This window comes from Bos grunniens, chromosome 4 (assembly GCF_055505025.1).
Source record: "Bos grunniens cultivar Pamir isolate PY7600 chromosome 4, Bosgru_T2T1.0, whole genome shotgun sequence".
Classification (NCBI taxonomy): Eukaryota; Metazoa; Chordata; class Mammalia; order Artiodactyla; family Bovidae; genus Bos; species Bos grunniens.
Window position 1 is genome coordinate 25,108,807 of NC_141168.1, and position 12,202 is coordinate 25,121,008.

General features: G+C 36.0%; 1 protein-coding gene across 16 annotated transcripts in view; it reads right to left on the reverse strand.

Annotated features, from left to right (window-relative positions):
* Positions 1 to 12,202, reverse strand: part of MKLN1 (muskelin 1) — a 396,990-nt gene that overhangs the window by 120,674 nt on the left and 264,114 nt on the right. For all 16 annotated transcript variants that reach the window (XM_086395594.1, XM_086395595.1, XM_086395597.1 and 13 more), the window contains 2 exons: positions 4,261 to 4,370; positions 1,101 to 1,293 (listed from right to left, as the gene is read on the reverse strand). In XM_086395594.1, the coding sequence (XP_086251720.1) occupies positions 1,101 to 1,293; positions 4,261 to 4,370 (303 nt within the window). The remainder of the gene's footprint in view (positions 1 to 1,100; positions 1,294 to 4,260; positions 4,371 to 12,202) is intronic.

Consider the following 12,202-nt stretch of genomic DNA (forward strand, 5'->3'; position numbering starts at 1 on the left):
AATGCATGTGCCCCCAGGAAGGACTCTAAGTCGAAATGATTGGCCAGAGACAACCCAGAAACTAATCCCATCACAATAAAACCTGAGACTGCCAGCCACGTGGCAGAGCAGTTCTCCTGGGTTCCCTTATCCTACTGCTCTCTGCTTGGGTGCCCCTTCCCAATAAAGTCTCTTGCTCTGTTGGCACATGTGTCTCCTGGGATAGTTCATTTTCCAGTGTTAGACAAGAGCCCACTCTCAGGCCCTGGAAGGGGTTCTCCTTTCTGCGACAATATTATGCCCTAACATTCACATTTCTTTCAGAGTCACATCACAGGCTAGCCAAGAAAATTAGCAATTATGTAGCATTCACATCACACAGACAATGTTTCCAATACAAATCTCTTCATTACCAACTATATCATTATTAACTATATACTAATAAAATTTTTTGGCTTACCCAAGCACTCCCCACCCCCAAATTGTGTGTGTGTGTGTATCAGTCGCTCAGTGGTGTCTGACTATTTGTGACCCCATGGACTGTAGTCTGCCAGGCTCCTCTGTACATGGAATTCTCCAGGCAAGAATACTGGAGTGGGTTGCCATTTCCTCCTCCAGGATATTTTCCTGACCCAGAGAACCTGGGTCTCCTGTGCTGGCAGGCAGATTCTTAACCATCTGAGCCACCGGGGAAGCCCCAAATTACACTATTAAAAAAATGACAATTTGTTATCAACAAAAATATGTAAAGGCATAGGTCACTGGTACTGAAAGCAACATTAAAAGAATTTTTCTAAGTTGCTCAGTGCTAGTCAGTGTTAGCATCTGTAAGTACATGGTTTTCCAAGATGAAAACTTAAATTTAGATACGTGAGTTCAAGTATGTTACTTGCTTATTTTTCAAGTTTCATTATCACATTATGGACCTGTCTTACAGAAAAGAAGTCCCTAACTCAAGGAGCTAAATCTTTAGAGTAAAAAGATGGGGGAGGAGAAGGGAAAGAAGAAAAGAAAACTAAGAACTGACACAAACTTACATTCTTTAAAAACAAACAAACCCTGTTTCTTGTATATACTTAATAATCGCCCTAATAACCAATCTAAGTATGTTTATGACATACCATTTACAGCTTTTTCAATCAATTCTTCACAAGCATCAAAATCACCCTTTAATACCAATTTATCATGCAGATCTGTTAACATTGGATGTTCCAGGGCAATCTTGGTTTTCTTTTGCAGTGATTCAAAGGCTTCTGTATAGTTATGTTGTCTAAAGTGTTTTAGGCAAAGACGAATAGCTTCCTGTTCACGGTACTACTGGAACACAAGAGAAGGTATAAAAAAAAGAGATCTGGTTAGTTATTACTTTAGGAAATAATAAGTGACAATTACTAACCTAAAGCGAGCATTTTAAACATTAACTAAACATACTAAGCATAACTTAGCATTGTACTAACCCTATTCATTAGTATCATTACTAATTCCACTATTAAATGACAAAGCTGAAGCCTAGTCAATTGTAATAACTTGCCAAAGGTCACAAAGTATATAGCAGAAAGATATTAGAGAGATGAAGATATACAGATATATATATTGGAATATTATTTCATGAAGACAAAAGATACCAAAAGATGAAACCAGGCCTAATTCTGAACCTTCAAGAAAAAAACCAGAAAAAATATTTATCAAATCTTACTTAAGATGATAAAAATAATAGCTTCCAAGGTTTTTACTAATCGGGCAACAATGTTGGTACTGAAAGCACAGAAGCCATTAAATACACGCTCTTTGTTCTTAGTTCTTAGTAATAAGTTACTAGTTGAATGACGAATATTATCAAATGTTCATGTATTTCAAATTCACAAACAGGTTTTATGATTAAAATCATCGGGAAGAAACTATTTAAGTTTCATAATTTTTTTCTAACCCTGAGCTAATTCATTGATTAAATAGCTATAAAGTAAAAAAAATCTCAATTAATTACAATCCAAAAAGAAATATTCAATGTACTGTCTCTTCCCTAAAAGGATGAATGCCAAAAAACAAGATCACATATATAATTTAAAAGAAAATTTAACTTCAAGTTTAAGTTATGACATAGGGAACAGACTTATGGACAAGGGTAGGGGAGAAGTGGGAGACGATGAAATAAATGGAGAGAGCAGGACAGATGCATATACACTAACATGTGTAAATAGTTAGCCAATGGGAATTTGCTGTAGGACTCAGGGAACTCAAACTGGGGCTCTGTAATTACCTAGGATTACAGAGTGGGCAAAATGGAAGAGGGAGATTCAAGAGCGGGGGGGACATATCTATACCTATTGTAATTCATGTTGAAGTATGACAGAAATCAAACTAATACTGTAAACCAATCATCAATCAAAAATAAATAATTATTTTAAAAAGGAATAAGTTATAAAACTTCCACAAATTTCCTAAATAAGAATACAACAAACTGACATGGAACCAATGCATAATAACCAAATAAAAATATAATTTACTTGTCAGCATTACTGTTTAATAAGGCAGGAACATTTACAAGACTCAAAACACTAATCAGTTTATAGTTTTTGATAATATATTAATGACAAGTTACCAAAACACTTTTTCTTAAACACTATAGCAAGGTTTTCCCTCATCAATTAACAAAAGAATAATTCTATATACAAACTAACTTGACATTAATAGCTTCATATGCTTGGCTTCTAAATAAAGATTTACCTAACTATCTGGAACCATATTAAACAGTAATACCTTGTTATCATCCTGACTTTAATTTCTAGAGGTTTACAATAATACAGAGAACTTGACAAAAGAATGACCAAACAATTTTAAGTTCTCAAATATAATCTGTCCACAATGTTGTGGGGGAAAAGGTGCAATCTGCAATTTCTCACAGTATCAAGCGATTTGTGAATATATTAAAGAAAACACATGTACGTATCAGAGGCTAAAGAGAAAATATTTTCCGGTATCAGAAAACCTTACTCATTAATTTTTAAAAAAAAAGAACCAGAGAATTTAGAAGACTGTTAAGTATCTGCTAAGCACTGTTATGTGTATAACACTGTAATTGTAATTTTTAATGTTTAAGAATATCATCTCTACCTGGAAATAATTTAGAATATTACAGGCAATCCCAGAAAATATATTAAAAATATAGAAAAATCCAGAATCTACTTTAAATTGAATATAATCAAATCCCCACAATAAATTAGTCAAACAAAAAGTTCCTCAATTACACTGACCAGAAAAGAACTGAAATTCTATTAAAAAAAAAAAAAAAAACTTAGAAAGAACCTATATTGCTTCCCAGCCTCCTAAGAGATGAGTTGACAGTTCAGCCCAAGAAGTCAGGAAACAGTGATGAGATTAAAGCTTATCACTCCCCTAAGGAGAAATAGAACTCCCCTCAACAAAAACATAGCAGAAAGAGTTAAATGGATATACATCAGAAACAAAGATGAAACATTAAAGGTGTTCAAAAAAAAACAAAGACCCATTTGTTAATAATTTAAATTCACACTTCTCAGGCTGCATTTATTATATAAAATGACGTATGAATAAAATTGGAGAAGGAAATGGCAACCCACTCCAGTGTTCTTGCCTAGAGAATCCCAGGGATGGGGGAGCCTGGTGGGCTGCCGTCTATGGGGTCGCATAGAGTCGGACACGACTGAAGCAACTTAGCAGCATCAGCAGCAGCATGAATAAAATTATTAAATATTATCTTTATACTCCCTATAAGAATAAGATCACACTATTTATAGAAACTATCTCAAATTTTAGTTCTTTAAAAGAAAAAGTAAACATTGCTATTTTACTCAACATGAACACAAAGGAGGAATACATAATAAAAGCAATCCAGAACCACAACTACCCAACTGAAAACTACATACAAATATTTCTATCAATACAGATTTGGTATATTAATATAATAGCAGATTCTGGTGTCACACTGCCTGCATTGATGCACTGCCTTGAGCACTTGACAGCTGTGTGTCCTGAGGCAAAATCCTTATCCTCTCTGTGTTCTACTTCATCATCTGTAAAATATGGCTAATAATTGTACCTATCTCATAGAGTGGCAATGAGTGAATAAGTGACAAAGAAGGTTATAACCTAGCAAAATGCAAATGTTTAATAAACACTGATTCATCTTTTTAATTATCATTACTGTTCTCAATATTTTAAATTAATCTCAAGACAAGAGCATGACACAATTCTCTATTACAGGCATCTGAAACATAAAATCCGGATTTTAAAATACAGTCCTACCTTACTATACCAGTTGAGACAGGGTTGTACTACATCAGGATCATCAATGCCACTAAGTTCAACATACCAGATGCTAAAGTTAAAGCTGGGTCCCCATGATAAAAGTGGAACTTGGAGGAGGAAGAAAAGAAAGAAAAAGAAAAAAATTAACATAGTTCAAACAAAACTTTAGCAAAGTAAAACAACAATTCAAACTTAATAGCAAATTTTCTGAATACCTTCTATATGCCCAGCACATTGGTGCTAGGGCTACAGCAGCAAAATGAAACATGATCTATGCCATTATGAGGTTGCTTTAATTATAAAAACATAAGGACATATTCAAAGTGTCATGTATCTATCCCCCCCAAAACAGGACCAGGGCTAGATGATTTATTTTAGCAGGTTAGTTTTTATCAATGCCACAAGAAACAAATAATTACTATAAAAGCTATTTATAATTTAAACTGTATCAGAGCACAGAAAGAGACAAACTTCAACTGCTTAGCAAAGTGGCATATCCCAGAAAACAAAACCAGAAGAGAAAAGATTTAAGGATAATATCAGCTCTGACTATATATTCAAAATTTTAAATAATACTGATTTTTTTAAAAAAGCAAATTAATTCTACCAGGTTTTCACTGCACTAAATAGAATTAGTTCAAGGAATGGAAGGTTGTTTCAACAGGAGTGATAATAATGTAATTCATCATGTTAAGTAAAAGAGAAACATATTTGATTACTTCAACAGATGCTAAGAGCAAACTTTTGGAGAAGGCACTGGCACCCCACTCCAGTACTCTTGCCTGGAAAATCCCATGGATGGACCAGGAGCCTAGTAAGCTGCAGTCCATGGAGTCGCTAAGAGTCAGACACAACTAAGCGACTTCACTTTCACTTTTCACTTTCATGCATTGGAGAAGGAAATGGCAACCCACTCCAGTGTTCTTGCCTGGAGAATCCCAGGGACGGGGGAGCCTGGTGGGCTGCCATCTATGGGGTCGCACAGAGTCGGACATGACTGAAGCGACTTGGCAGCAGCAGCAGCAAGAGCAAACTAATAAAATTTACTTAAAAAAAAAAAACCCCAAAACTCTTAATATATAAGGAACAGAGGCAGAAGTAAACTTTGCTACTTAGATTTTTTTCTTAAGTATCAAAACCTCAACCCACCACCCCCCTCAAACAAACCAAAACAAAACAAAAAACTAACAGAGAAACATTAAGTATTCCCACTCAAATCAGGAACATGACAGAGAGGCCTAATATTTCTACTATTCAACCTATATGGGAGATCCTAGCCAGTGCAATCAGGAAAACCCCTGCAAATTAAGAAAAAAATATCACCTGAAGATGATTTAGTTCATCTACCTAAAAAATTCAAGACATTTAACTGAAAAACTTTTATTTAAAGTTTATATGCAAGAAAAACAGAAAAAGCTTAAAATATCTCAGAATAAACTTTAAAATATGCAAGGTAATAAAATTTTAAAACATAAATACTTAATATATTTCTAGACGGGAAAACTCAAAGGTTGTAAACATGTTGATTCCCCTCAAATTAATTATAAATTTAATGTAATCTCATAATCCTTATGGTATAGATCCTATTTTCTTGACATCAGACAAGCTCATCTGAAAAATATCAACAATACAAAATATCTAAAATAATACAAATAATAAGAAAATAAACATACTAAAAGATAAAGGAATTTTAAGTTTGGTATTAGTGAAAGAAAACAAAGTAACATTACGGGAGCACAAGAGTATGTCCAAACATCTCTGAAGGATCCAGAGGAATTTCACAGAATCAATATAACATTTCACATCAGTAATGACAGGACACAGCAGACAGAAGTTTTTAACCTGTGATTGATAGGCTCCCCACAACCCTTTCAGGAGGTCCCATGTGGTCAAAACTACTTTTCATAATAAGACTAAGGCTTTGTAGCATTTTCTTTTTTTTCTAAACTGTACTGACATTTGCACTCATGGTACAAAGGCAATGCTGAATAAAACCGTTGGCATCTTGGTAGTGCCATAAAAAGTAGTAGTATGAGAGTGTTCCAGTGTTCATTCCTTAATACAGTATGAACTGAACTGTATTACTCGCCATCACACACCTGCAGTTAAAATACAAAATGACAATTCATTTAACAATGTCTTCTGCAAATAGATAGCCAGTGGGAATTTGATTTATGATGCAGGGAGCACAAATCCAGCGTTCTCTGACAACCTAGATGGTGAGATGGGGTGGGGGTGTGAGGGAAGTTCAAGAGGCAGGGGACATATGTATACCCATGGCTGATTCATGCTGATGCATGGCAGAAATCAGCATAATACTGTATGGCAGTTATCCTCTGATTAAAAATAAATTTATTAAAAAAATAAAATGTTTTTCCATAAAAAAGAAAATAGCATAAAGTAAGCTACAACAATATAGTTTACTGCACAGCTAATATAGCCAACATTTTATAACTTTAAATGGACCATAAGATATATAACACTGTACACTTGAAATTCGTATAATTTAATAAATCAAGTATAATTTAATAAACAGTATAAAAAGTAAATATATAAATAAATTTATTTCTTGGTTTGTGAAGTTTTCTAAATTTTCTTAAATGATGCTCACTTTCATAGCTCCTAGAAACGCATACATTTTTTTAAATAAAATGTCGTTTTGCCTGTAATATACACTTAAAAACGCAACATAAACTCCTAAAATTGTGACTGCATTATCAATTTAATATTAATTTTAACTGCAATGCTTAATTGTGCATTCATCCTTCTAATTAAAATAGTATGATTAAAACATGAAAAATGTCTCTGATGTCGTGTAAAATTAATTTTAGTAAATTCCTATCATTAAGTACACATCATTTTAATATTCTGTGCAGCACAATGGAAAGTACACCAAAGGTACTTTTGCTGCACGTGAAAGTACGATGGCCTTCTCAAGGAAAAGAACCTGTGTAAGCTGGGAGCTGAAACAGCCACTGAAATAGCTCTGTAGGATACTATTTTTTCTTAAAAGAAAAACTGACATCTAGTATTTAGATTTCAGTATCTGCCAGACATTTACCTGTCATTTCAAAGACAACAAATAACAGTATTTATTGACAAAATTCAAGCTTTTGAGGAAAAATCAGAATTTCGGAAATTCAGTATTCAGCATTGTGAGCTTAGCTACTTTCCAATACTTTTCTGATAAGATTGGTGGTAATAATAACAAGTGTGATTTTTAAAAAATATTATATAATGAAATGTTCCAACATTTGAAAGATTTGCATAACTCAGTGAATCACATTTTCTAAATTACCAATAAATGATTTTACAAGGTACAAAACAGAACAATGGATTTTAGTATCATACCAACATGGTTCAGACTGAGTAATGTCTAAGAAACTAATACTTGTCAATTTTTGATTAAGTATCAAAACAGAGTATCTACAATATTTCATATCAGGGCTACTAATTTCCAAGTCCACTGCTATTTCCTAGCATATGAGACTCAATGAAGAGCTAAGATGTACTAGGTCAGATGCTTTCCTATTTTTGTCATCTAAAGGATGCTGAGTGAGTAAAGATAGAGAAAAGCAACAGGAACCAGTCATCAGGATATACGCAGGATTCCCGGAATGTTTAATATGACCTTCAGTTTATATGTGCAAATAATACAAACTTCAGAAAGTTTTATACTAACAAATACTGAATTATCATCACTGTTTCGGTGTGCATTTCTTCAGAAGTACCATTTAAAAAGCGTTATCTACTACATCACAGCAATAACCATTAAGCAGTATAAATATCAGAATAAAACAACATTCTAAACCCAAGACCCCAAGAACACAGTCTGTAACTGTAACTTATTAGTGATCTGAAATCCATTCTTAAGTTCCAAGTCCAATTTCAATAAAATCAGGAGGGAAAAAAGCTTCCTATTACATCTATTCCAGTCAGAAAAATGTTCATTTATTAAATCCTTATAAGCAACTGTGGGAGGGAGGTTAATTAGGAAATCATCTCACAAGATCTTCTATTAGACAAATAAAGAGTACAGTGAATTTTTAACAAACTGAAGGCATATATACAGGATGAGCAGAATGATATATATCCATTTCAAATATACACCAGTGATTTTTGGTGGCATTAACAACACTAATACTGAATATTAGACCCACTCTGTGTTGTTTATCAGAAACCTAAATGTGAACTGGAGCACCAAGCACACCTTCCTTGCTCCCTAATAAAAGATGCCTTTGCTCTCACCTAAAATAAAAAAATTTTTTTAGAAACTCCGCACATCCCAAGGCTAAGAGACTGTATCCTAAGATTCACTATCAGTTCTTCCAATGGGATAAACAGGCAAAGACAAGATCAGGATCAATGCCTGCCACACATTTTCATAAAATGGCATGCACAGAAAATGACAAGCTACTTAGTACACAAGCACACTAGGCTCTAGGATTCTGTGATTCTAGGATTGGCAGGGAGTCAATGTACACATGTACACATACGTTCAATATGCTTTGCAGTATCATTTGGAAAGCTCTTGTCTAGATGTAAACAGCTCTTAGAAGATGCTGGTAATTTTAAGCTCAGGTTCTGGAAGACTATAAAAATTCAACATTAACTTCGCTGAAAGAGTGCATCTACTCTTACTCAGTTCAGTTCAGTTTAGTTGCTCAGTTGTGTCTGACTCTTTGTGACCTCATGAACTGCAGCATGCCAGTTCCCTGTCCATCACCAACTCCTGGAGCTTCCTCAAACTCATGTCCATTGAGTCAGTGATGCCACCCAACCATCTAATCCTCTGTCGTCCGCTTCTCCTCCCGCCTTCAATCTTTCCCAGCCTTAGGGTCTTTCCAAACGAGTCAGCTGTTCACATCAGGTGGCCAAAGTACTGGAGTTTCAGCTTCAGCATCATTCTTTCCAATGAATATTCAGGACTGATTTCCTTTAGGATGGGCTGGTTGGATCTCCCTGCTGTTCAAGGGACTCTCAAGAGTCTTCTCCAAAATCACAATTCAAAAGCATCAGTTCTTCGGTGCTCAGCTTTCTTTATAGTCCAACTCTCACATCCATACATGACTACTGGAAAAACGATAGCTTTGACTAGACGGACCTTTGTTGGCAAAGTAATGTCTCTGTTTTGAATATGCTATCTAGGTTGGTCATAACTTTTCTCCCAGAGAGTTAGCGTCTTTTAACTTCATGGCTGCAGTCACCATCTGCAGTGATTTTGGAGCCCAAAAAAATAAAGCCTGACACTGTTTCCCTATCTATTTCCCATGGAGTGATGGGACCAGATGCCATGATTTTAGTTTTCTGAATGTTGAGTTTTAAGCCAACTTTTTCACTCTCCTCTTTCACTTTCATCAAGAGGCTCTTTAGTTCCTCTTCACTTTCTGCCATAAGAGCGGATCATCTGCATATCTGAGGTTACTGATATTTCTCCCGGCAATCTTGATTCCAGCTTGTGCTTCTTCCAGCCCAGCATTTCTCATGATGTAGTCTGCATATAAGTTAAATAAGCAGGGTGACAATATACAGCCTTGATGTAATCCTTTTCTTTGGAACCAGTCTGTTGTTCCACGTCCAGTTCTAACTGTTGCTTCCTGACCTGCATACAGGTTTCTCAAGAGGACAGGTGGTCTGGTATTCCCATCTTTTGAAGAATTTTCCACAGTTTGTTGTGATCCACACAGTCAAAAGCTTTGGAAGACTGTAAAAATTCAAGATTAACCTCGCTGAAAGACTGCGTCTACTCTACTTACAAACGAATGAATGCAGTAAGTACACAAAACACTCAGCACAGTAACTGGCATATGGTAAGTGCTCAATAAATGCTAGATATTAGTATTATTAACTCTTATTCCTATAACAATTTTCTGCTTAATAGTATACTTTTAAAATGTTACCTCTCCACATGCTCTCATGAAAGCCACCACTGGGGTACATTCTTCCCCTACCTCCCCACCTCCCTCTGACAAGACACAGTACTCATCCTAGACTTCCAGACTCCTGAGGATCCAGAATGCAGGTTGAGTCCAATCAAAGCTAAAGCTTCTCTCTGAACCTCTGACACCTACTCAGGCTACAAAAATCCAAAAAATTCACAGAAATCTAAGTCATCTCATCTACCAAAACCCAGAACTCCTCCAGAATCCTTCCAAAAAATGAGTACTTCTTTGTGCCTTCACATCACCTTATTTCCTGATACAACTACTACCTTGGCTATGAATCAATATACAAACCTTTCTAGTCACCATAAAACTAATAACCTTATCCCATTCAACTTTATGTTTTCAGCCATCTGATCTAATCGCCCACTGAGGTTTTCCCTTCCAAACTTCAAACTTGCTCTCTTGAATCTAACCACCCAAATAACTACTCTCCTTCCTTACTAAACTTTATTTTTACTTACAAAGCTTACCTGAAACTAAGCTTCTTCCTAAGGCCAACTCTCAACTTTCACACTAATTCCTACTGAAGACTTCACTCCAGTATGAGCTCTTTGGTTTTTTGTTTGGTGATTCACCTTGGATATTCAATGAACGCTGTGACTCAATCCCTCTCAGATTTAAATGTAAAATGAAAAGTACACAGGATTCAGAGTAAGCAAACTGTATTGAAATATAGCTATAAAAATAACTAAGATATAAAATTATGATATAGAAATATATATGCTTTTTATTAGCACATTAGCTAACAAGATTCTAGTGGCAGGTCTAATAATTACCATAATTTCAAAGATACAATATTTGCCACAGTGTAATGTGATGAGAGATGGGAACACCAGACCACCTGACCTGCCTCTTGAGAAATCTGTATGCAGCTCAGGAAGCAACAGTTAGAACTGGACATGGAACAACAGACTGGTTCCAAACAGTAAAAGGAGTACGTCAAGGCTGTATATTGTCACCCTGCTTATTTAACTTCTATGCAGAGTACATCATGAGAAACGCTGGGCTGGAAGAAGCACAAGCTGGAATCAAGATTGCCGGGAGAAATATCAATAACCTCAGCTATGCAGATGACACCACCCTTATGGCAGAAAGTGAAGAGGAACTAAAAAGCCTCTTGATGAAAGTGAAAGTGGAGAGTGAAAAAGTGGGCTTAAAGCTCAACATTCAGAAAAAGAAGCTCATGGCATCCAGTCCCATCACTTCATGGGAAATAGATGGGGAAACAGTGGAAACAGTGTCAGACTTTACTTTTTTGGGCTCCAAAATCACTTCAGATGGTGACTGCAGCCATGAAATTAAAAGATGCTTACTCCTTGGAAGGAAAGTTATGTCCAACCTAGATAGCATATTCAAAAGCAGAGACATTACTTTGCCAACAAAGGTCCGTCTAGTCAAGGCTATGGTTTTTCCTGTGGTCGTGTATGGATGTGAGAGTTGGACTGTGAAGAAGGCTGAGTGCCGAAGAATTGATGCTTTTGAACTGTGGTGTTGGAGAAGACTCTTAAGAGTCCCTTGGACTGCAAGGAGATCCAGCCAGTCCATTCTGAAGGAGATCAGCCCTGGGATTTCTTTGGAAGGAATGATGCTAAAGCTGAAACTCCAGTACTTTGGCCACCTCATGTAAAGAGTTGACTCACTGGAAAAGACTCTAATGCTGGGAGGGATTGGGGGCAGGAGGAGAAGGGACGACAGAGGATGAGATGGCTGGATGGCATCACTGACTCGATGGACGTGAATCTGAGTGAACTCCGGGAGCTGGTGATGGACAGGGAGGCCTGGAGTGCTGCGGTCTGTGGGGTCGCAAAGAGTCGGACATGACTGACTAACTGAACTGAACTGAGCTGAATGTGATGAGAAATACTTATAACTTCTATCCAAAACAAGTCACAGGTAATGCCAATACTATAAGCTACTGCCTATATTCATAACTGAAGACAATGCTAAGAGTTTAGAGAACACAAAGATGTAACACACAGCCACTGATTAATCCC